At 36.9% G+C, this 24,594-nt stretch overlaps 1 protein-coding gene across 5 annotated transcripts; it reads left to right on the forward strand.

The window, feature by feature from the left end:
- Window positions 1–1,423: 1,423 nt before the first annotated feature.
- LOC137936571 (calcium-transporting ATPase 5, plasma membrane-type-like) lies at window positions 1,424–20,960 on the forward strand. Of its 5 annotated transcripts, none has more exons than XM_068781324.1 (34): window positions 1,424–1,440; window positions 3,816–3,978; window positions 6,401–6,517; window positions 6,650–6,692; window positions 8,058–8,170; window positions 8,258–8,389; window positions 9,269–9,358; window positions 10,795–10,864; window positions 12,856–12,926; window positions 13,017–13,100; window positions 13,189–13,266; window positions 13,346–13,417; window positions 13,794–13,877; window positions 13,959–14,041; window positions 14,127–14,291; window positions 14,391–14,433; window positions 14,512–14,595; window positions 15,984–16,121; window positions 16,370–16,435; window positions 16,520–16,618; window positions 16,745–16,855; window positions 17,035–17,205; window positions 17,318–17,377; window positions 18,041–18,205; window positions 18,730–18,846; window positions 18,941–19,039; window positions 19,141–19,278; window positions 19,383–19,483; window positions 19,566–19,611; window positions 19,690–19,824; window positions 20,134–20,241; window positions 20,336–20,427; window positions 20,531–20,637; window positions 20,753–20,960. In XM_068781324.1, the coding sequence occupies exons 2-34, from the start codon at window positions 3,823–3,825 to the stop codon at window positions 20,788–20,790; spliced, it is 3,276 nt and encodes a 1,091-aa protein (XP_068637425.1). In that variant the 5' UTR covers window positions 1,424–1,440; window positions 3,816–3,822; the 3' UTR covers window positions 20,791–20,960. The 5 variants fall into 5 exon arrangements, with proteins under 5 accessions (XP_068637425.1, XP_068637426.1, XP_068637427.1 ...); XM_068781325.1 differs by lacking the exon at window positions 1,424–1,440 and adding an exon at window positions 2,564–2,575; XM_068781326.1 differs by lacking the exon at window positions 1,424–1,440 and adding an exon at window positions 3,131–3,222.
- The last annotated feature ends 3,634 nt before the right edge of the window (window positions 20,961–24,594 follow it).

Genomic DNA, 24,594 nt, shown 5'->3' on the forward strand with positions numbered 1-24,594 from the left:
TTGGGAATCTGTTACTGGAAGTAGAATCAGACCAGTACTGCTGCTTCTTGTCCTTCTTCGCATTTCGTTATACGCAGTTATTAAGAATTAATGAGTGTTATTATCCTTACTTATCAGTCGGCCGTGTACCGGACGACGCGTCGTCCGTGTTCAGTTGATGACTGAGACATGACTTTCTCTTTCATGTTGGTGGAAGACTGACATTGCGAAGTTACGCTTTGGCAACGACGTGATAGAAACTTTACACCGTAAATCGCTACGAGCACGTATTGTCTTTTGACTTCACCACTCCACTTAATTGTTAAGGCTTAAGAGTAATGGCTTCTTCAAGAACTAACGAGATTTTAAAAATAGCACTGTAACTGTTTGTCGAGATGCCGCAATCAAGCCTACCAGGTCCAACACTCAACCGACTAAACGCAATAAGCGTATGAGTAAATGTCGGAAGATATGAGTGAATTAAGGTGACATTGATGTATGATTTATATATCTTATTCACTCGTTTTCATCCATGAATTTGAGATTATCTCACAATGAATGCCCGATGTACCTCTCGAGAATTAAATGGGATATGTGAAAGGAGTGAAGGTTAGTCTAATCTTATTATTAGATGCCTTTGACTGAGATGAGATCCAATCCCACTCTTGGGACAAACCGAACCGATGAAATGGGTCGGGGCAAATTTATGGGAGGCCAGAGAATCGTCTGGAAGAAATAATTAGGATACGGTTGGATCGAGTTCTCTTCCAGTTGCATTAATGGAGGATTCCATCCACCATAGGAACGTCTGTTGTGGCACTAGTAAGTAATAACTGGACACGAACGAGCAAGCGGCCGGCTGGGACGCGTTTCCTGGTTCAGTCTCCGGTCTTTGCCAATTGTCATCTCTCGCAAAAACACCCAGCACGGCCTGCAGACGTGAGACCATGTTCGTTTTTCTGCTTCCCTGTTTCTGGTCCTCTGCACAAGATGTTAAACAGAAACAGACCAATAAAGAGGAAAGTATATTTCCCGTTTGAGACTTCAGAGAAAATACTGGTCTTATGCTTTACATTATCGGGATCAAGGCAAATGGAAGAAGGTAGATAACCCACAGATTCTTCTCCTCTTTAAGATTAAAAAGTCTTATTTCACTGTTGGGTGTCCCGCCTGTAGCTTTTCGTTGGTAGATATTGAAGTTTAACCTTAGATCTTATTCCTCCCCACCAGAAGAAGGAAATGACCATGTCGGTCGACCGTCCACTTCAAAAAAATTAAGCGAGGCGGCAGTCCCTTTGAAATTGCTGATTTACTTTAACCGACCATAACCTTTCTGTGTTCGTCTATTTATATTTGATCTCGAGCAGTTTTGTCTTAAGCCAACCGTCGGTTCATTTCTCGACTGAAGTGTGCTTGACTGCAATTTATCTCCGGTCTTATATTCGTTTCACTGCACCCCAGGTATGTGGCGATCGAGACTGCTCATTTTTCTAATCCATTAGCGTGTTTCAAGGTTTCGCTTCAGAAACAGCCTTGCCCGGCGCATGCACGTTCTCTCTGTCGTGTAAGCTGGTTAATGTCTATTTTGATTTTTTAAAGAATAGAGAACAAATCTGTTGAATTTATTAGTTAAAAAAGTCATTTTGGACCTGCCAGATTAGAAACTCTAATACTATATATTCTGTAGATCAAGTAGAGCTTGTTCACGGGTTCTTTTCCGAGCATTGCATTACACACAAATCATTTGAGTGGGACGAAGAGTCGAAAATTCCTTAAACAACTCTCAGGTATCAGAAGCACTCAATCCCTGCCAACCCATGAATTTCATTCTAAGACTCCCCTTAACTACTATTATGGAACCACGTAGATATCTTCTCCCTAAAGCAACGATCCATCCTTTGCTGTAAAGCATTCCATGATTCTTGGGTCACGTTAGTTGATACCAAATATGCAAGATGTTGCCTGATAAATCGTTTCTTTTGTCGAGCTTTATACGTTCTACTGCCTTGTTTACCATAAAAAAAATTTTCCTTTTTTTTTGTTTTTGTTTTTGTTTTTCTGTCTTCTTCTTTCGGCCGAGTATGGTCTGTGTACATTCAAAGCCGTGTGGGCTCACCGAATGGGAATACGGTGCCATGATTTATGCCAACTGAAAGTCAATTATTCCCTGGCATCACCACAGATAGAGGATGTGTGGAGTTTTTTTTCATTTCCAGCGAATCCCGCACTGTATGAGTACAAGAAGGTTTAAGAATAAATTAAAGATGGGCACTGTCAAAATTTTATGCATCGTTCAGATGAACTTTTTTATGATCTCAAGTTTCCGTAATAAAGGCTCCATTACCTAGCCAAGTCGATCCCTGCTGCCACGCATCTTTCATTTGATTAGTTTAGTTGGCACTGCCGCATTAATAGGTTCCATCTGATAATGTTAGAAACAATAACCCACTAATTCCGCCTCTTACTGAACGAGCTTTACAGTCTTGAACTCATGCAAAATTTAACTTTATTTCTCGTACAAAGTAGTAACTGAAGCGTCGTCTTGACCAATGGTATCTGATATATAGCCATCGTATGTGTTTACTTCGATTTCAAGGTAAAAGTTCTTCTTTTGGGTAAGATTGTAGTCGGAGTCGGATAAAATTTTCTGGGTCTGTTTGTCTAACTACGATGTCCTCTCTTCCAATTTGGTGACAAGGGAAAAGACGTATTTGGTGGGGTTTTTTTTTTTTAGGTTCGAATGGATCAGGTAGATGAGGAAGGGGGAGCCCAGCGAATCAGTGAAGGGTACAGGAGATTCTTTTATGAGAGAGAGCGGGGGACCTTCCTTCCCTTTGTATTTTGTTCCGTGAAAGCTCCCGTACTCTAGAATGGAAGGGAGAGGAGGCAGAGCTTCTGGTTGAGACTGTAAAAAAACGGAGGAGAGACCAATGGGTCTAGCCAATCGAGTTTCCTTCGAAGTTTTTTGTTTTATATTTTGGAAGCTTGATTATCTACTAGGATAGACGAAAATGAACAATAATTTAGAAAATCAGGATCAATGGTGTCAGACCAAGAGTCAAATGAGTCAACTGTAAAATAGTGGTCTATCCAGAGTGATTATAGGAGAGTCCGGCATTTAAGAATTATTTATGTTAGTGATTGATGATTATCATTCTCCACTGACACTGGTTCTTTCTGGCTTCTGCTAACGCGTCGCGATAATGTTACCGCCTCCCATCTGCATAAAGCTGCAGCCGGTAGGTATTCATTCTCCCTTCCCCTTCACGTCTGATTACTTTGAAACCTGGCCTTTCGGCTTACCTAAAAATTCCCTCTTCCGCCCTGATTACTTCGAATCCTGGCCTTTCGGCTTACCTAAATCTCCCTTCCGCCCTGATTACTTTGAATCCATTCGTTTTTACAGTCACCCTTTTTCCCTGTTGGGAATTACCAAAGTTAGTGGACACAGTAAACAAGGTGCTGTCATCTCCTACCAACAGGAATAAATAGGTTTTTTAAGAGAGGAAGCTACACCGAAGCTTCTAGTTTTCGTCTTGCTGGCGACTTCTGCGAGCTTCCGCTGCTTTCGTTTTTTCCGTCCATTTTGAATGTGGGATACGCAGTCGGCTTTCCTAAATCCGAGCTTATTTTCTGTAGTTTACGGTGGAGGTAGTAGAAAAGGCAATCCATTAACTCATTTATTTCCTTCTCGCTTTGTGCTCTGGATTTAAAAGGATGCTTAACCTCTGTGAACCGACATTGCATGACCGTGATATGAACTCTCGTATGTCCACCGACTAACGGTCGTACGGTGCCAGAATTTTAATCGCCGGTATCATCTCTCCTGCCAGCAGTATCCCAATGAAGGACCAGATTTCTTCTCCCAAAGCTTCGCCGGGGCGTTTCAGCCACTTGCGAGACGAAGAGTCTGGAGCTGTTTATATTGAAGAAGATGAGGATACTTTCAACATCCCTCCGCCAAAGAAAGCGACGATTGAACGTTTGAAGAAATGGAGGGTGAGTTATAATGCTGCCAAACTCGTCTTTTTTTTTTCCGCTTTGTTTCTGTTTCCTTGCATTGCAATGTGATGTTTGTTTGCCTCTTTGGGCGTTTAGGTTGCATACTGATTCGAACGAGTGTAATTTGTCCGTAAGTGTTTAGGAGCCGTGTGAAATTTGTTTATTCCATGATTTCCTATCTTCCTCTCATTTTAATTTAATCTATTTATCATTTTCTTGGAGTACATGTGATTGATACGTACAGTTGTCAGTTCAGTGACGATTCTAATTAGGGTTGTCGATTCTGTAACTTTCTAATCTGTTTTGATCGCTTATATATGTGTTAAAGGAAGATGTACACGTAAACTTTAGCCGACTTTCATTGGATATGTAATTTAAATTTTCTTCTTGTACAATGCTTCTTGCAGGTTGATGTCATTCACCTGCCTGTCTGATTTTCTTATCCTCTTGTTTCTTTTTTCCTTTGAATTTTTCCGTTAATAACCATTGCTGCACTTCTAATTTATCTTGTTTCTGAACTCTCAAGCTTGTAGTTGCCACCAGTAGTAGAAACCAAAGACACAAAACTTAAGTGTGAAGAGGCCTGTCAATCACTAAAAATTGATCGGCCAACTCTTGTTGTACGCTGTCAGCTGCAGCAAATGTTGGTCATGGACATATTACATCTGATTTGTGCCAGTTCATTGAAGGTCATCGTAGAGACCTTGTTCACTTTTAGTTCCGACATGTTATACGTCAAACCGTCTCAAATTATATTTTTCATTTGTCAGTCCTACTGATTAGCATCCTATTATTAGAACTGAGGGTTTACTGCTAAGATTCTTCGATCTGTGGATTTTGGAAAGATCATAACAAAAAAAAATCAGGGTTTTTTACCTCTTCATTACAGAAATTTGTTTCTTTTTAGTTTTATTCAAAGTTGACATTCTTCTACATGCCTAAGAAACATGAAGACCATTAACTCATCTGTAGACTATTGATGCTTTGATGCTCCTACAAATGTAGAAGAAGCTTATGTATGATAAAAAAAATTGATTACTCATTCAGAAAACTTATGACCTGTAAAGTATGCACGGAATAGTTTTGATGAATGCTGCCAGCATTCTTAAAAGCATGTAAAGATCAGGGCTTCTCTCCATGTTAAACTGAAGTCTTATTTTTATTGATTCTGCTCTGTGGAAGTCCATGTGAAAACTTCAAGATGCTCGGGTGCTTATGGATCTCATTGGGTTCCACATCATTCTTTGGGTCTTATAATAGATATAACTATAATTTCTGGGGAAGGTTTGGGAAAGTTTGATGATATACTTTGTGTTTTTGTTTCCGAAGGTGTGGGTTGAAAAAGAAAAATTATTTTAAGAAATTGTAGATGAACTGAAGATTGGTTAGGTTGCTTTGAGTTATAATCTGTCTAATCTGTCCAAGTGATGGAGAAGGCAACTTATAATCATTTGATGGTTGAGTTGTAGAAGAGCGAAGATTTTGGGATGACTGAAAAAGGTATAATATGGTTAATAAGTATAACACTGAGAGATGGAAGGTGTTTTGTGTGCTTTTATGGCTTCTGCAGTTTTGCCTTCCAACTTTCTTTATCCCTTCTTCTTTGCAATAAAATTCTCTTCATCCAGAAAAAGAAAAAGAGAAGAGAAGGTTTTATTTTTGTTATATATAAATGAGACTTTAACAGTGAATATCAACCAATGAACATCTGTCATTCAAAACACAATGAAGGGGATTGGTGCCAATGTAGAAGTTGCCAAGTCTCACTTGTAGAAGGTACGGAAGGGGATTAAGTAGCTATTATAGGTGAGACCTAAAATTTCAATATTTGATTCTGTTGACTTTGTGTTAGCATTATTAAAGTTGATTGCGCTTGCAGTAAGAAATGATTCTTTTATCCTTGGAGAAGCCTGTTATAAATAATTTCTGGCTTTTCCGCGCTTCTCTTTGTTGTTGTATAAAGGGAAGAAACGAAGACGTGTTTTACATTTTTCACGTTTGAATAGAATGAGAGGGCACTAGACATGTGTAGTCTGTCTTCATCTATGTGTGCAGAATCTTGGTATGTGCGTTACATCTAGCATCTTGGTTCTTGAAATGTCTGATTTTCTACAACTTGTTTTTTGAATGTGGTCTTGGCTTTCCTCTGTGAGAATCTCCTTCGCAATTGTGAAAGGGGTTATAGCCCCTACTTTAAGCGCAATATTTGTTTGCAGTATTTATCTTTATTTTATTGTGAAGATGAGGAGAGTTGAGTTTCTTCTTTTTGATGGAAAGAAGAAGGATGTGGTGGTGGAAATGAGTTCCCTTCACCACTTATGTGCCTGTCATTTTCCGCTTCCTCTATTTCTTATTGCTCTTCAAATGTCCTATGTTTGTGTACTTAAAAGTTTACTAACTTAGCTCTTCTTCTGTGCAGCAAGCAACTCTTGTACTCAATGCTTCCCGTAGGTTTCGATATACTATAAACTTGAAAAGGGAACTAGAAAAAGAGGACATAAGAAGGAAAATCAGGGCACATGCACAAGTCATACGAGTATGGTTTTATTTTTTAATTCTTTTGAAGAATAAGCAATTTACTTTTTATGTTTTACCCCTTCAATGGTGGTCTTTGTTTGTTCATATCATTCACTTTTTGATTCTCAACTGAGATTTTGTTTCACTTCAGGCTGCATTTCTTTTCAAAGAGGCAGGGGAAAAGTCACAACATTGTAAGTTGAAGTGAATGTAATTTTGATATGCTGTACATATGATTCTTGGATACAGTGTTTATAACAATGGAATGGGCGCTGTTTTCAATTTAAGAGTTAGTCAGGCTTGGCACCAATTTTTAAAGATTGGAATCCTTTCCAATCTTGTTCAGTTGTCTCTCAAGTTTCTGTTTACCTGTAAAATGAAATTATTTTATTGCTATAACCTGAAAGCGAGACATGTGCAGTATGTTATAGTGACTTGACTATTTGTTGATTTTTTTATTGCACTTGTACTTATTGGGATCTAGGTCCAAGTGGTGTTGATAATGGATTACTGGATCAACTATAATGGTTAAATATCATTACTGCAGTTGTATTGCACAGTCTAATGGCACCAAGCCTGGCTGGTTCTTGATGTACTCATGATGAGATTGGAGGCCTATATAAAATTTAAATATGTCATGGTATGACACAGCTAGGAATGCAAATAGTATTGTTGGCACTCTGGCTAGGGAAGGGGCACAGCGGGCAGCACCTCGCTTTTGGAACCTGTCTCCTTCTTTGAGTCCTTTTTTTCTTTTCTCTGGTTCTTTTGTGTTCTCTCTAGTTGACCATTGTAAGCTTCTTAATTGATTTCCCTTTCTCATTGTAATTAAAAGATAGAAATTCCTTTCCTTTGCAGATTGATGAGGTCCTTGTATCATAAGGTCCAATTAAATTCATAAGCTTCATAAAAGCATTCACCATTTCAAAAAAAAAAAAAAATTGTTATAGAAAAATATAATGGTCAAAGCATAAGAGCATTTTGGCATTAGAAATAACTCAAACCCATACAGCATGCCATGATTTGCAGGCTTGCCATATTGTGGGTTTTCTTTTTCAGGATTTCATTGTTTTTTTTGTGCTTCTTGATTTAATCTTTTCATAAGTTTTGTTGTCATACAGTATTTCATTACTTCTCATTTTCATCTTTTGATGAGTGCAGTGGTCATATGCCATTGATTTTATTAAAGTTAGGTCTAGTTTTTTTTCTCCCAGTAATGACTAGCTCAAGCGAGAATGCCTTTTCTGAACTAATAACCACAGGATTTCTTCTGATATTAACCTACTTGGGATTATTCCCACTGACATTGACCCCCTCATGTCTAGGCTTAAACTGGCTTACAACAGGCCTTAGACCTGAAAAATAGAAACAGGGTACAAAATAAATGCGACGCGAACTAGGCCCAATACAAAAGATGTCCTGCACTGATACTATGTTAAAATTAGGTTCAAGTCTATTCTATAATGCCTAACCAAAGTTAGGTTTTCTTTTCTTGAGTAGCTTTATGTTGTTTATTCCCACTCAAAAAATTATATTCTGTGTTCTCCTTTTATATGTAGTGGCTTCGGGGAGATTGCCTCCAACACCAGTTGGTGGCTATGGGATTGGTGTGGAGCAACTTGCCACCATGACAAGGGATCGTGATTGTTCTGCTCTACAGGAATATGGAGGGGCAAGTACATGGAATCTTTCATTTGATTTCTGTCGTATGACTTTCTCTTTTTCTATCTCATATCTTGGTAACATTTATGTTTATCAGGTGAAAGGTGTTGCGAATTTATTGAAGACGAACCTTGACAAAGGTATTGGTGGTGATGAAGGTGAGCTGCAGGGTCGTAGAACTGCTTTTGGAACAAACACTTATCCTCGAAAAAAGGGAAGGAGCTTCTGGGTATGTTGTTCCCATATTGAGGATATTAGCAAAATAGTTTCTAGAGTTTTCCGGTTGGCATTCTATTAGACAAGGCTCACTTCTGGTGCTATCGTCAAGGGAAAATCCTTTCTGTTCTGTTACCTGTCTCAGGTGCCAGTGCTGCCTATTGTGCTGAATGAAGGAAACTCAAATAACTTTGAACTTCGTTAAAAAGCAAGAGCCTACACTTCTTTCAGTCTTGCTGACTTTGTGAACTTTATTGCAGTGTCCCATTATCTTTTCTTAATCATGTGATAGACTGCATATATTCTCCTGATATTAACGTGATGAAAAAAATATTTATAATGTCCTGTTCAAAAATAGAAATGAACAGATGAGGAAAGTAAATGATCTGGTGTTTAAACATAGGTTACATCATATCATTTAGTTATTTATTGCATGATTATGAAGCAGTGATGTTTTCTATGCATAATTACATGTTTATGCAGTCAGTACATTAATTACAGGAATTGTAGCAATAGTTATTTGGAGTAAACACTGACAATTATCATTGTCATACTATTTTTTTTTTTTTTTTTTTTTATGAAAAAATTAGTATGACAATGATTATTGTTATCTTTTTGTAATCTGATGTGCCCTAAACCTTTGTTAGGTTTGTGAAGATTATTTAGAGATGTGCTTTTAACAACTCTTTTTACAAGATATTATTATCATATGTTCAGATCAATGAAAACAATAAATTTGTGCGTGTAGGTTCTTTCTCATTTTTTCTTCAGTATCTAGATATACCTTGACAATTTTTAATCATCTTTGTTTCTCCTTAATTTTTTCTTTCAAGTGGTTGCTATGTTGTCTTCAATGAAATATTGAGCATAATTCTGCTTTTTGTCTCTTTAGATTTTTCTCTGGGAAGCATGGCAAGATTTGACCCTTATCATCTTGATGGTAGCTGCTGTGGCCTCATTGGTTTTGGGCATAAAGACAGAGGTGAGCTTCAGATATTTTCTTTTATACATCACTTTATCATTTTGTGAATATCTGCCCAGAAAATCAAACTTTGAGTCTGACATGAAAGTTTATGAAGGCAATATAGATGTGGACTAATATTCTCTATGTTCTTTTCCTAAAAAAGAAAAAGAAAAAACTCTTATGTTCTTATTTTTCCGTAAACATATATGAGAAAAGTGATGTAGCTTGGATGGAGGAATTTTAATCACTTGTTAATCTGTGGCAAACAATCCTGAAACACATGGATGCAAGAACTAGACAAGTCCTTCCTGTGATTTACTGGCACTTAAGTTGCTAGCACGTGGATAGAAATTGTTATTGAGGAATGTATGGTAATGAAATATGTTTAAAGGGCTTCAAAAAGCACAAAAGCTTTAATCGATCAAAATTCTGAGCAAAGGTGTGTTGTGGCCCTTACATAGAGGTTGCTGCGACTCATCTCTGTGCTTACTGTATTCCCCTTGTAAGAAGGGTATAAAATATAGCCGTTAGAATTTACTCTATGTCACTTTAAGACTAAATTTGAAGCAGTGGTCTTTGGAAAATTTGTAGTTGTCATGTCTAAGCAATGGTGAAAAATTCCCTTTTGATTTTAGATTTATTTTCTATTGTTATCTTCTAATGAAAATTTCTGGATCTTATATTGATAGTGTAAGCTGTGGTAGCTAGATTTCTTAATCTTACTTATCAGGATAAATATCTCACTTGTCAGTCTTTATGGTAAATTATAAACTTCTATAAAACAAGAAATAGTTTTTTTTTTTTTTTTGAAATAGTGTATAAACTATTAAAAAGAGAGAGTAAAGTACAAACAAACCTAGCTAGACGGGCCTTCCTCCACAACAATAAAAAACAAGCAATAGTTAATTCATATGTTCTGTAAAAGTGGTCTTTCTATGGGCTTCAAGGCTTGCTCAGTCTTGGAGTGTGAATGGGCCGTTTGCTTTCTTTCTCTATCTTGTTTTTCCATGGTGAATTAGAGCCTTTGAATGAATCTTTATACAGCTTTATGACATACTTTATTTTACTTAATGTTTTGAGAAGTTGCAACATAGTTGCTGATTGCTCAATCTTGGAAGGCTCGTTATGCGTATGGTAGATATTTTTGTATGTAAGTGAAATTCCATAGAAAACACCTGCAGTAAAGCTTCACAGATTCTTATGAAATGGAAGCTTTCCAAATTTTATGCCTGCACAAGCTGCTGTCATAGCTGTTTGTTCTTGCTTCTTGGTGGTGTATATTCTGTTGGAACGATCTACTTTTCCGATTCATTCCAAAAATGTTTTCAGTGTCTTTTATCAAAAAAGAAATGTTTTCAGTGTTCTCAAATTGCCAGTTATTCTGTAAGTTACTCACTGTTGTTTGGCTTTGGTGGGATCTAAACAGGCTCATGTTTCTCCAATTTTTGTTGTAGGGTATTAAAGAAGGATGGTATGATGGGGGAAGCATTTTGTTTGCTGTTGCACTTGTAATAGTTGTCACAGGTATTGTATTTATGAAAATGTCCTGTTTGGTTTGCATGCTGTTACTATATATTAATGGGAAAATAAAATTTCATGATGGTAGTATTAAGCCTTTGGCTAAAATAACAACTTGGATGGGTTTTGTAATGTTCAAGTCTCATGGTTGTGTGGGGTATGTTTGATGTCTCTTACCTTTGTGAAGTTGGGTCCAAGGCCCATCCCAAAATGATTAGTCCATTTAGAAAGCTTCTTTCCCAACTAATAAACTCAAAATCTTTGTACTCACTAATCCATGTGGGACTATTCTTTAACACTCTCACTCATGTGTAAGGTGTAGGCCCTCTTTTGTGGTCCTACAAGTGCATAATTTAGGTGTAGACCCTCTTTTGTGGCTCTACAAGTGGATAATTTAGGTAGAGACCCACATATGAGTACCTGTTCTAATACCATGTGAAGTTGGGTCCAAGGTCTATCCCAAAATGACTAGTCAACTTAAGAAGCCTCTTTCCCAACTAATAAACTTAAGATCTTTGTACTCCAAAGTCGTCACTGGCTGGTGCTCTACTACCTCCTCCCCCTCATTGGCGTCACTGGTAGTTTTTTCTTAATATTATGGACATTGTTTCCACTACCTCTTATACTTGGTCCCATGTTCTTAGATCAACCAATTCTGTTGCTGATTTATGTGCCAAATTGGGTCCCTCCCTGCAATCCCTTGTTGTTAGGGGAGGCCTCCCTTGATGTACTCTTTTGCTTTCCTTCGTAATAAAATCATCATCAATTAAAAAAAAATGAAAAAACTAATCCATGTGGGACTATTCCTTAACAACGAAAAATAAAAGAGTGCAGAAAAAGTGTGGATTGGGATCCATTATGTACTTCAAGCAGATCCTTTCTTTTTTCTTTTTCCATTTTTTTTGGAGAGGAGGAGAAAGAGGGGGGGGGGGGGGGGTTGGCAATAGTGGGTAATAGCTTTTATTAGAAAGAGACTTCCAAAGGGGGAAGGGTTTAATCTTTCTACGCATATAGTTTGATTTGTTTGCTATTGCATCCCAAAGAAGACTTGTGTTTGAGCTATCTCCAATAGATGACTTCCTTTAAGTGTTGGAAGGGGCAAAAAATAATGATATTATTGCTATGTTTGTGCTTTTTCTTTTTGAAAGTTGAACCCCTTACACTGGTAAGACTTGAACCCAAAACCTTTTTTTTTTTTTTTTGGAAAAAGAATGCTTTCATTTAGGCACTAGGCCAAAAGAGGAATTATGAGGCTTGAGAGATGGTGTCCCTAACATTGAGGGATTGGAGAGACACTCCCTCTCTGGTGAGTGAGTCAGGCAAGCTATTGGCTGATCTCAGTACATGAATCCAGGAAGAAATAATAGGTGCAAGGTCCATAATCTCAAAGAAAAGGTGACAGAGCCATCATGGGTGGCAGGTCTGGTTTCTGCACCAATTGATGACTAAAGGGAGTTTCCCTCCACCTTGAGTTCGCCTTGGAAGCAAGTTCTAAAATCCTGAAACCTTGGATGAGGGTGGTCAGCTCAGCCAAAGTGGCATCGGCCCAGGCAAGTGGACCGGCATAGGAGAGAGGAACTTCTCCGGAACTGGGTCTAAAAACTCCTCCTTATCCAGCAAGTCCTAGACTTGAACCCAAGACACTTGAGACCCACCCATATGCAGAAGCTCCAAGCTTCTCATCATTGCTATGGTCTGAGTTGTGAAGAAAATAACATCATCACTGTCTTTGAATGATTTGCCTTGTGGATTATGAGAATTTATTTGCAAATGTTTATTTTTGAGACAATGCCATTTTTTAATATATATCTTGAATCATCAGAGTTTACAATTTTACCTCATATGCTTTGGTTGTTGGAATAACAAAATCTTGCATTCTGAGGGTCATCCGAGAGACCCCAATTTGACCTTCTAGAAATAGCTCAAACTGGTAGAATTTTCAGAAAATTGGAGCCCTCATCTGGATAAGTAACGTTTTTTGGTTTTCTTCTTTCTAGCATTTAGTGATTACAGGCAGTCCTTACAATTTCAAAATCTCAATGATGAGAAGCGAAATATACTGTTGGAGGTTAGTGTTGTAACTTCCTTTTGATTTTGATTTTCAATTTTTTTACCTGTTACATTGATATTTCATTGTTTTCTTTTACAATGTATGTAGGTTATTAGAGGTGGAAGACGAATACAGGTGTCAATATTTGATCTTGTTGTTGGTGATATAGTACCTCTGAAAATTGGGGATCAAGTAGGTGAATAGTTTGGTTGGATTCATTCTGTTGGTAATATGGTTCTTTATTGTAATCAAGTGACTGGGCACTTAAAACTTGTGCTAGGTTCCTGCAGATGGAATTTTAATTAGTGGCCATTCGCTTGCTATTGATGAATCCAGCATGACCGGGGAGAGTAAAATTGTAAGTGTTTGTTTATTTCCTACATGGGGATTGCTTGTAATCTCAGCAAATTTACTTATCTTAACATTTTCTATTTCAGATCCATAAAGATCAGAAGGCACCATTTTTAATGTCTGGTTGCAAGGTCGCTGATGGTTACGGTAATATGCTGGTAAGAAAATAAGCATTGATCACTTTCTTTGTGATTTCTTTGAAATCTTCTGCCACTTGCTCGGATCTTCGAACTGAAACATTGTACTTGGCTTAAAATAAGTGCATGGATTCAGATGCAGTTGTTGATATATTCTGAAATCTAACAAAACGATGCTTGTTTACTTCCTTTTCATTAACTTATTTTTTTGACTACAAGAGATATGGTTTATAGGGTATGAGCTAATGTCCAATATGTCCATTTCTTATTTGTTGACCAGAGAAAAGTTGACTAGTTTTTATTGTAGATTCTGATCTTAAATGTGTTTTATTCATTTCCACTTTATGTCCCTGTTATTATTGAAACATGGTTTCTGCTATATTTAAATTTTTTCTAGGTAACTGGTGTTGGGATAAACACAGAGTGGGGATTATTGATGGCTAGCATTTCTGAGGACAATGGCGAAGAAACTCCCTTGCAGGTTCTGAGGACCAAGTTTTTTAGTATAACTAGTTAGCAAATAAATTTTGTGCTCATAGCTAATTATGGATGTGTGTAATAGGTACGCTTGAATGGTGTTGCTACATTCATTGGTATTGTTGGGCTCCTTGTTGCTGTTTTTGTTCTTGCCATCCTTTTAATCAGGTATGCTGTTCCCTTAGTTTGATACCTGCCGCTAATGTTTTATCTATTTTTTTTTTTTTGTTTTATCTCATTTCATTTGCTGCAGATACTTTACTGGACACACTGAAAGCACTGAAGGTTCGGTTCAATTTAAAGCGGGAAAGACAAGTCTTAGTACAGCAGTAAATGGAGTTATTAAAATTGTGACTATTGCTGTCACTATAGTGGTTGTTGCTGTGCCAGAAGGCCTTCCTCTGGCTGTTACTTTGACGTGAGCAGTCTTAATGTTGCCTTTTCTTAATAAACTTCTACTCTATTTTGTTGAGTGTTTTTCTGATGCATATTTTTTATTTGTATGGTTGGGATGCAGCTTGGCATATTCAATGCGGAAAATGATGGCAGACAAGGCTCTGGCATGTATCTTTCATTAAAATATGTTACTAGATGGAATTTTGAAGGGATAAACTAATGGTTTATGTTGTGACTTGCAGGTTCGTAGGCTTTCTGCTTGTGAAACTATGGGCTCTGCGACTACTATATGTAGTGATAAAACAGGAACTTTGACCTTAAACCAGGTGAGATAACCGGAGCATTTAGAGCAGTTTCTTTACTTTGTGTTAGAATTATTGTTGCTAAGTTTCTTTGCTTGCATTAGAATCCAAACTACCAATTAAATTTTGTTGTTGACAATTCAATAGATAAAATGGTATAAATAATTTGTCAGCTTTGAATAATGCTAATGATGTTGTTGCTTATGTATCAGAAATATTAAATGTTAATATGTTGGATGATGTGAAACTCTATTGTGTAACTTAGAATGGAAATAGGATTCGGTAGACGAGGAATGACACTTGAGTCAAACTGGAATTGTGATGTCTGAATAGCTAATTAGTTGGGGTCATAAGATGTACTTTGTGTAACTCAGATGGAAATAGGGTTTGGTAGACAAGTTATGACACTAGAGCCAAACTGGAATTGTGATGTCTGAATAGCTAATTAGTTGGGGTCTTGAGACGTACTTGCAAAAGCTGCTAATCAAAATAAGCATAAAACAGAATCTTCAAACTATGTTGCTATACTTTCTTATCCCATTCAAAATTTTCAATTAGTCTATGGCTCTTGCATATTAGCTAACTTTTTAGTATCCTCAGTTTGGTTTTAGGATGAATAGTAATTTTCGTAGGGTTTCAATGGAATTTTAATGAGAGTTTGGTTCAAGGAGTTGACAAAATTTGGATAAGGTCAATGTTTTGATGCTTTTGAAGGAATTATGTTAAAGCATTCATACTTGAGGAGGTTTGCATACAGTTTTTCAAAACTTATCTTCTTGAAAACTTTGTGAGCGTATGTTGAAGTTGGGCTGATTTGTCCCAAAATGACAAGCTGTCGTTAGGAGGTCTCTTCCTAACTAAGCAGGCTCTTTTCAAGCCCAAGCCATAGTGGGAGTGGTCTCCCATATACAACAACTCTCACTTTCTGACCACTAGCCATTAGACATGGAGTACATTCACAGCTAGAGATTGGACTTTTTTACCATCCAACAATAGGCATAAACAACTTTAACAAAGATAAAATAAAAGAATGTCCCACATAAAGCATAGTGATTTACATATGAAGGTCATTGCGCCAAATAATCGAAACACATAAGCAGGCCTGAAACAAACCCAAATAAAGCCCCGTGCAATCATCTAAATTAATAATAGGTGTTAGACTGGGTGACCTCAGATTTAGGGCTCAAAAGCTACTTTCTATGCTAAATTGTTATCATTTACTGCATTTACTCCTTGGTTCAACTCTTGCATTCTGAATGTCATATGCTATTTCTTAATAAAAGTTCTACTCCTACATTGCTGGAAGATTGACATCATCTTCTTCAGATTCTTGTCCCAACTATGTGGGTTTGGCTTCTTTCTGTGGAAATATACATTCTGTTTTTGACAGTTATGAATCTGTTACTGCACAGATGACTATAGTCCGTGCATTCATTGGTGGAGAACAAATAGATCCACCTGAAAAGGCTCAACTGATATCTTCTACTGCTCTATCTCTGTTACTGGAAGGGATTGCACTGAATACAACAGGCACTGTCTTTGAACCTGAGGTAATTGCATTTTGAATTTCTTGCATCTGGGCACCGTCCATTGTTGGTTAAATTGTTTAATTGTCTTTTTTCTAGTTGAATTTTTCGGTCTGTGACCTATCATCAGGTTTCTTATTGTTGATAAAATGATGGTCTTGAAGTGTTCAGTCATAGTTTTTGTCTCTTAATTTCTTGTGACTGATCTTCTACTATTGTTTGTGATATCCAAATTTTGTTATAAAAAATGACTTCTTTTATCTGTTTTACAGGATGGTGGAGCTTCTGAGGTTACTGGTTCACCTACTGAAAAAGCTATTCTTTCATGGGCATGCAAGGTCAGTTACTTTCTTGTTAATGTTAGTGATGCTCTTGATTGTTGCTTGTCTATTCTCATTGTGGTAGTTGAATTTATTTGATAGCTGGGCATGAGGTTTAACGATGAGCGATCAAGGACTGTAGTGCTTCAAGTCTTCCCTTTCAACTCAGAAAAAAAGCGTGGTGGTGTTGCTCTTCAAGTGGTATGAATGTTGAATGTTTTAAAGTGCATTGGAGCAATTAAAAATCTTTCTAGCAAGCTTTTGCTCCATTTTTATTCTCTTGTGCTAGTGTTACCTTTCCTCATATATTTCCTCCATGATTTGTAGGGAGAGTCTGGGGTTCATGTGCATTGGAAAGGTGCTGCGGAGATTGTCTTAGCATCATGTACGCGATGGCTAAAATCAGATGGTTCTGTTGAAGAATTAAATTCGGATAAGGTCACTATGCCCTTAAAAATTAATCATGGGATTGGATTTTATCTTTTTAAGTTATGCTTTTTAAACTTCCTTGACATCAACTTGAACCCAATACCTGATTACTTGACCAATTAGTCAATGACTGAATTCACAATTATCAGAAAAACTAGCATCAGTGTCATGATGTAATCTTTCTGCAGGCTAAAGAGTTCCAAAAAGCCATTGAAGACATGGCAGCAGATAGCTTGCGCTGCATTGCCTTTGCATTCAGGTCTGATGATTTAGAAATTGTTCCAAAAGATGAAGACGAAAGTAGCCAGTGGAAGATGCCTGAGGATAACCTCATCTTTATCGGAATTGTGGGTCTCAAGGTACATGCAATTCTATACAATCATTATATAAGTTGAACAGGAGCATTTTGGGTCCCAGTTTTTAGAGTTTCTACTGAGTATTTATTTGATGGATGATTTCGTTCGTGTTTAGGATCCTTGTCGTCCGGGTGTTAAAGTTGCAGTACAGCTATGCACAAGTGCTGGTGTTAAGGTCCTCTTTCTAAATCTTTTTGGTCTAAAAAAATGTATAGCTGCTAAATTTTACCTTCTACGCATCCTGTTTGTGAATTACCAAGTCTGCTTTTGTACTGTTTATGTTATGACCTACTGCGGAAGGTTATTATTCTTCTGTTATTATCATGTACAGATTCTTATTTCTCAGCATTGTTCTTTTTGTTCTTGTTTAGTAAAACATAGTATTAATTACATTTTGTTTAGCATGTATACATCTCCACTTGTCTTTGTTCCCTTTTTCTGGTACACCGTGTCTTTTCAGAATGGTATCAGAAGGTGCTGAAATATGACAAATATCCTATGAATGTGTTTTTTTTATGGATGGGTTGCTAAGATGATTTAATCCATACGAAGTTTCAGTGTTTCCCGATTACACACCTTTGCTAGGATACTGATATTAATTCTCGTTTAGTCAATACAGTTGTTGGCTCCACCTTCATCCTTTATATAGCTATTATTGGCCTGTGGTGTTACACATAACAGCTGTGCTTACTGGCGCATTGGGTTGCACCCACAAACGAATCATACGTGTTGCACCTTTGTCTTTATCATTTGTCTAAGTTTTTTGGATCTTTCAACATTTTTATACAATGATGATGCACATGATTTGCCACTCTTTCTGTTTCTTGTGAACTGATAGGTACGCATGGTAACTGGAGATAATGTCCAGACTGCAAAAGCAATTGCACTAGAATGTGGGATACTTGCTTCAGAAGCTGATGCCAGAGAACCCATTCTAATTGAAGGGAAAGCATTTCGCAACCTTTCTGTTGCTCAAAGAGAAGATATTGCTGAGAAAATATCAGTATGTTTCATCATTTAAAACAATTATTGGTACAATTTGATGTTTGGATGGACATAATACAAAATATGGGAATATAATGTGGCCTATGAGTTTCTTAAGTATTTGTTCCCACATGGTTAATATCGTAGTAACTTGATGTTTTGCCCACTTATAAAAGGTCACCTGGAGGGTTATGATTCGGTGCTGTTACTAATGTAATCTGGACCATTTGATGAGAATGTAAAAGAAGGGGGGGGGGGGGGGGGGGGGGGGGGGGGTTTGCATCAGGCCTAACCTGGAGTTTCTCTTTTGTCCAACTGCAAGAGAGACTGAAGTGTACAAAAAACAAGAACAAATAGGTTTTTCTACTAATGAACTTGATTTACACCTAGAATGACAATTTTACATGGTAACCATTACTTCATGTAATTTCTGGAAACCTCAACTTAGCATTTTATGTTTGTTTAGCTGGAGAAGGATAACTTTTTTTTTTTGATGAATTAGAAGGATAATTTGTTAATAGCTGGAAATGCTGATCTTTGTAGGTCATGGGAAGATCTTCTCCCAATGACAAACTCCTGCTTGTACAAGCATTGCGCAGGAGAGGGCATGTTGTGGCAGTGACTGGTGATGGCACTAACGATGCGCCTGCATTGCATGAGGTTACCCCTCTCTCTCTCTCTCTCTCTCTCTCTCTCTCATGAAACATGTGGTTATAACTTCGTCTTATATTAAATATGTGATTGTGGTTTTTAGGCAGACATAGGTCTTGCAATGGGAATACAGGGAACTGAAGTAGCCAAGGAGAGCTCGGACATAATTATCTTAGATGACAATTTTGCATCAGTTGTAAAGGTTAGTCGTAGTTTTTACTTTGCTTGGATGGGTTTTTCCTAACAACATGATTATTACAATATCCCAGGTATTAATATATTGCTTCCTATGTTTTAGTACAGGTTGTTCGTTGGGGCCGTTCAGTATATGCAAACATTCAAAAATTCATACAGTTTCAACTCACAGTTAATGTGGCTGCTCTTATAATAAATGTTGTTGCTGCAGTTTCTTCTGGAAATGTTCCTTTAAATGCAGTGCAGGTGGAGTATTTTCTCTCATTTAGTTCTTAGTTCAAGTTATGGTAAATATTCCAAAATTTGTCATAAACTGTCATGGTGATGTTGCTTGACTGGATTATGTGTAGCTTCTGTGGGTCAATCTCATTATGGATACTCTTGGAGCTCTTGCGCTTGCTACAGAACCACCGACAGATCACCTTATGGAGAGGCCTCCAGTTGGCAGAAGGTTGGTTTCTGTGAGATTTTTCTCTGCTGTATAGTAACTCTATCGGTTATGCGTACATATTAAATTCATTTGTTTTGTCCAGGGAACCCCTCATCACAAATATCATGTGGAGAAATTTACTTGTACAGGTAACATCTTTGACCTCTTAAAAACTTTGGGAGCTGCCCCTTTTTCTTTCTTATCTTATCTAAAATGTTATTGTGCAGGCATTATATCAAGTGGTTGTCCTCCTTGTTCTTAACTTCAGCGGTAGAAGTATTTTAAATTTGAAGCATGACAGCAATGCCCATGCTGAAAAAGTTAAAAACACTTTGATCTTCAATACATTTGTCTTCTGCCAGGTATGTGTTTTTTCTTCAAAACATTCAGCTAATTGAAGCATGTTTTTGTTAAGAAAATGAAAGAGAAAGGCAAATTTACAGAGCTGATTTGAAAGTTTTAGTTCTAAACTACTCTGAGAACAAAATTTAAGAGTGTGTTGGATGTGCTCAAGCTGATTCCAGACTGTCATAGAGTTGTTTAATGATAAGTTTTACCGTGTGAAAGGGCTGTTTACTTAAATTTTATGCATTAACTGGTAACATCCTGTTTCATTTTCCTGTTGGTCTACATGTTTTTTAAATTAGCTGAGGTTGTTGATTTGTCAATAGATCTTCAATGAATTCAATGCTCGAAAACCTGATGAGATGAATGTCTTCCGAGGAATCACTAAGAACCGCCTTTTTATGGGAATAATTGTTATCACTGTGGTACTTCAGGTAGGAATAAAACTGTGCGTCTAGATTTTATTTGTTAGTGTTTTTCCATGTTAGTTTTTTTCCTCAACACTATCCTCTTACTACTCCCTTGTAGATTCTGATAATCGAGTACCTTGGGAAGTTTGCTGAGACTGTACGACTAAATTGGAAGCTGTGGATTGTTTCCATTGCTATTGGCGTTATAAGGTGGATCACCGATTCTTAACTTGCTTTAAAGTACTGCAACTCTCTTCGATTATTTGTGTCTAAACAAGTTTTTTTTTTTTTTTATCATTCTTCTTTAATCCAGCTGGCCTCTTGCTCTTGTTGGAAAACTCATTCCAGTACCTAAAACTCCATTAATGGACTATTTTGCGCCGCTCTGCAACTACTGCTCTTGTTTCCGGTGCAGGCGTGGTAAGATAGATAATCCTCCGTCTCTCTCCAGTTATTTCAGCTTTTTGCCCCAGACCCAGTTTTTATCTTTTTACCAAAATAAGAGAAAATAAGCTAAATGTGAGTCTGGTTGCAGATCGTGGAAGTGACGCAGCGGAGAATGATGAACATTAAAGAGGGATTATGTCCATTCTGGTAGGTTAGCAGACTTTACAGGGCAGTATGCCTTTACGGAATGTGTAACATAGAATGTGTAACGAGTATGATATGCGGTTTGTACTCTGTCTTACCAAGCATTATTTCATGTGCTTTTCTTAGTGGAAATTCGAGAGGAGCCAGGACCACATTCTCTCATATCCAGTTTTGAAAAAAACCAATTACCCGAACACGAAAAAAACCATAAAACGTCAAACCCAACCCTGACAGGTACCCTATGTTGAAGATTTTCAGCTATTTTCTATCATTGAAGGTTTTTTTGCATCAAGTTCAGTTTCAACCCAAAATCCCTCAATTAGGACCATTGAACCTTTGGCTTGGTCTTATTATGATCAATCAACCTACTTGAACCTTTCCTTGACAATATAGATTTACCGATGCAAAGTCTGATTGATCCACTAATACAAAGCAGTAAAGACTATCATGATCTTGCGCCCTAACCAGGTCCCAAAATTTTGGTCTCAAGGAAGGAAACCAATACAAAAGTTCAGACTTCAACAACCATAATGAACTATTGACCACTTCTTCATGGTTTATATCTTGCTTTCCCCCTAATGCTTACACCTCTCATGATTTAATCTTCCCTCACTTCTAGCCTTGCTAAAATTAATTCTAGTATTAAAATACAACAGCTCTTAGTGGATTATTGGCAACTCAAGAACAAATTACCTTTCCCATCAACTCAACTCAGCTCCATGGGATTTAGACATCTCTGCGCATCAATAATAAGAAACTTGGTCACCCCAGAGCTTTATCTTTTAATTGAAACTTCCGAGCTCTTAGTAGTGTTGTTCAATACAACCAACCTCTCATTGTTGCCATCATCCCCAACGAATGAGATGTGCAAATTAGAAGACGACAAGGGTAGAAGGTTCAGTTGTCCCTTGAAACGTGATCACTTGTATAGCTCAATAATATTAACCATATAAAAGGATAAAGCTCAATTTTGTTCCTATAAATAAAGCTAGAACTAACTACATTCAACTCTCATTGATAGAAACTATATATCTTAAGTTTTGGTCCACTAGTACATTAATTTTAAACACTTAGATAGTTTATAAATGTCAAAGGTCTAGCCAATACAATCCAAAAGACCAGTTGTTAAGTGCGGAAAGCCAAATACTTAACCCTGATGGACTAGGGGTGGACTGGAACCAGCTAGCTCTGACACCCACCATTCCCGTTCCCTATCGCTTCCGCTGGGATTTGAACGCAGAACGTGGTGCCCAACTTTGATACTATGTTAAACGCCTAACCAATACAACCTAAAAGACCTGTCTGTTAAGTGCGGAAACCTAACTTAGGTGGACTGGAACCATCTAACTCTGTCAACTAAACCATGGGAAATTGGAAACATATTCTAATAGGGACAAGCACATGCAAGCTATTGAGGCCTCTAAGTCTCATTGTGTAATTCACCCAAACAAATATGGAATATGTTACTTGGCAAAAAAGAAAAGAAAAGGAAAAAAAAGGAAGAAAATAAGGAGGAGGAGGAGGAGAAAAAACAAGTACAAAACAAAAGTGGAGTAGATTGGATTAATTTCGAACGAGCATGTGTAGTGATGATCGAGCTTCGTGACTGTAGAGAACGAAAACGGCCAATGTTCTTGAACTTGGAAGAAACATTTGAAATGAGGGATGGGTTGCTCTGAATAGTATGCTTTAGTAACATGAATGGAACAAAAGTTATTAAGATGTAGGTCAAGATCACCCCTGACATGGATAGATGAAAATTTTCACTGACACTTTGATGGCATATGGTGCTTAAACATTAGATTCTTGGATAAAAATTTCAAATCACTGTTATTCCAAAAAAAAAAAAAAATCATTAATGACCCTAGTTATCTTTTTTCTTCGGACAACAAGCATCCATGCAATCAAACTTTTAATTTGTTAAGTTATAAGATAGGTAGTCTATAAAGAAAGGTTATAGATCTATTTGTTAATGTTCCTAAAGAAAGATAAAGATCAGCAAACTTTCAGGACCAATGAGGCGAAAACACATAACTAGTTGTAATTAGCTAGCAGAGTGCAAATGACACGGTCTTGCAAAAATTCTTGACAAAAATCGGTGATTCAGTAGCCTGCCTATAGTTTATTCATTTTTCTAAGAAACATGTCAAATTAGCATTTTTTTTATATTTTTTTGAAAACAGAGTCAAGAAGAGAATGAGGAATTGGAAAAAAACTCAGGCAAAAGAAACTACTTGGTGAACTCAATTTTTCAAAGATTGATTCCACATTAAATGAAAACCCCAAAGCATATCACTTCATATCATTTAAAACAAATTTCTCTAACTACTCTGCACTATGATGTCCCAAAACATCTAAAAAAAGGGATTACTCACGTCTTAGATTGTCAATTAGAACTAGTACTACATAATCTTGTTCCTTGTCTAGATTTTTTGTGGAGAATCATATACGAAAAGAAAAATCTATAAGTCTATTTTCTTATATATTCAACCAATTCTCATTCTGAGTTTATTAGATGGAGATATCAATCTTGGAAGAATCAATGGTCATGCTAGCCAAAGAAGATAGAGTACTCAGTTCGGCCAGATTACAGAGTCCAAAATCTATCAGATTATTTATCTCAAAATAAGTATATTTTATGAAGATAAGTTATACTTGTTGAAATGTATTTAAGTCTAGTATCAGAAGGAGAAAATTTCATGTCAATCGGTCTATATTTAAGGAGATATTTCCATTGGAAGAATCAAAGGTCATACTTGTATACCGTTGCATGAGAAGATCCATATTTAAGCCGAATTTTTTTGCTTCTTTTTGAGTTGTTGTTATTGATCAACAATATCAAAAAAGTATCTCATGATCTACCCTTGGAAAATTTTTGTTTACTAAATAACAATATCTGGAAAGAATCTTTAGAAGATCATCTCATTTTCAGAAACTTTTCTTGATTTATTTGTCAAAGATTGTCTTGCCTAAATATTTCAATTAAAAAAGACACGGAAAGGTGTCTTGTTTGATTGCTAAGTGTACACCAATTGAAGGAGGAAACTACTTTATTTTTAAAAAATTTCTAGCCACAAATTTTGTGAATTTTTTTTCGGTATTTTGAAAGATTATAAAGAATTTGATTTAGTATCCTTGCCAAAAAAATTAAGGCAAAAAAATAATGAAATATTTGACTTGGCTAGAGCTACTTGGTTTACAATATTTTAGCTGGTGAAGTTGTTGATACTAACCTTCTTTTACTTGATCATACAAGAAGTGGATTAGCACTTGAGCTTGCAAAATATTTGTTCACTTCAAGTTGGGATCATTGACATTATCTCCTAGCTTGAGGGGGAGAATAGAAGGAGAAGTAAGAAGGATGAGCACATTGGAGACCGTTGACTTATTGATTATCAAACAACACTTGGTTCAACTTATAATTGGCAGTCTATTACTCGGCTTGACTCAGTCACTCCCTGTCAAAACTACTAGCTTGATTATTACCTTGGATTATCCTCAACTTATTACTTGGTGCATAGCTTCCTTATTCAAGGATAGTCTTCCTCCAAATGATTTTATGTTTTCTTATTTATCTTAAGGATTTTTACTACCTATTGGTTATCCGCTGCTATATAACTTCCTATTTGGTACATTTTATTATTTTATCTACTGCTATTGTGTTGCTTTGATTGAGACATAGTATTAAAGAAGGACTTCTCGATTGCTAATTGTTGTCAGCATTGCTTATTCTAATGATGAAGAAAGCACATGGTGGCCCCGCAATATTCTCTCCTATGACCAATA

This window comes from Aristolochia californica, unplaced genomic scaffold (genome assembly GCF_029961685.1).
Source record: "Aristolochia californica isolate CCGP_79_NKW_82.1479 unplaced genomic scaffold, dmAriCali1.0.hap1 SCAF_7, whole genome shotgun sequence".
Classification (NCBI taxonomy): Eukaryota; Viridiplantae; Streptophyta; class Magnoliopsida; order Piperales; family Aristolochiaceae; genus Aristolochia; species Aristolochia californica.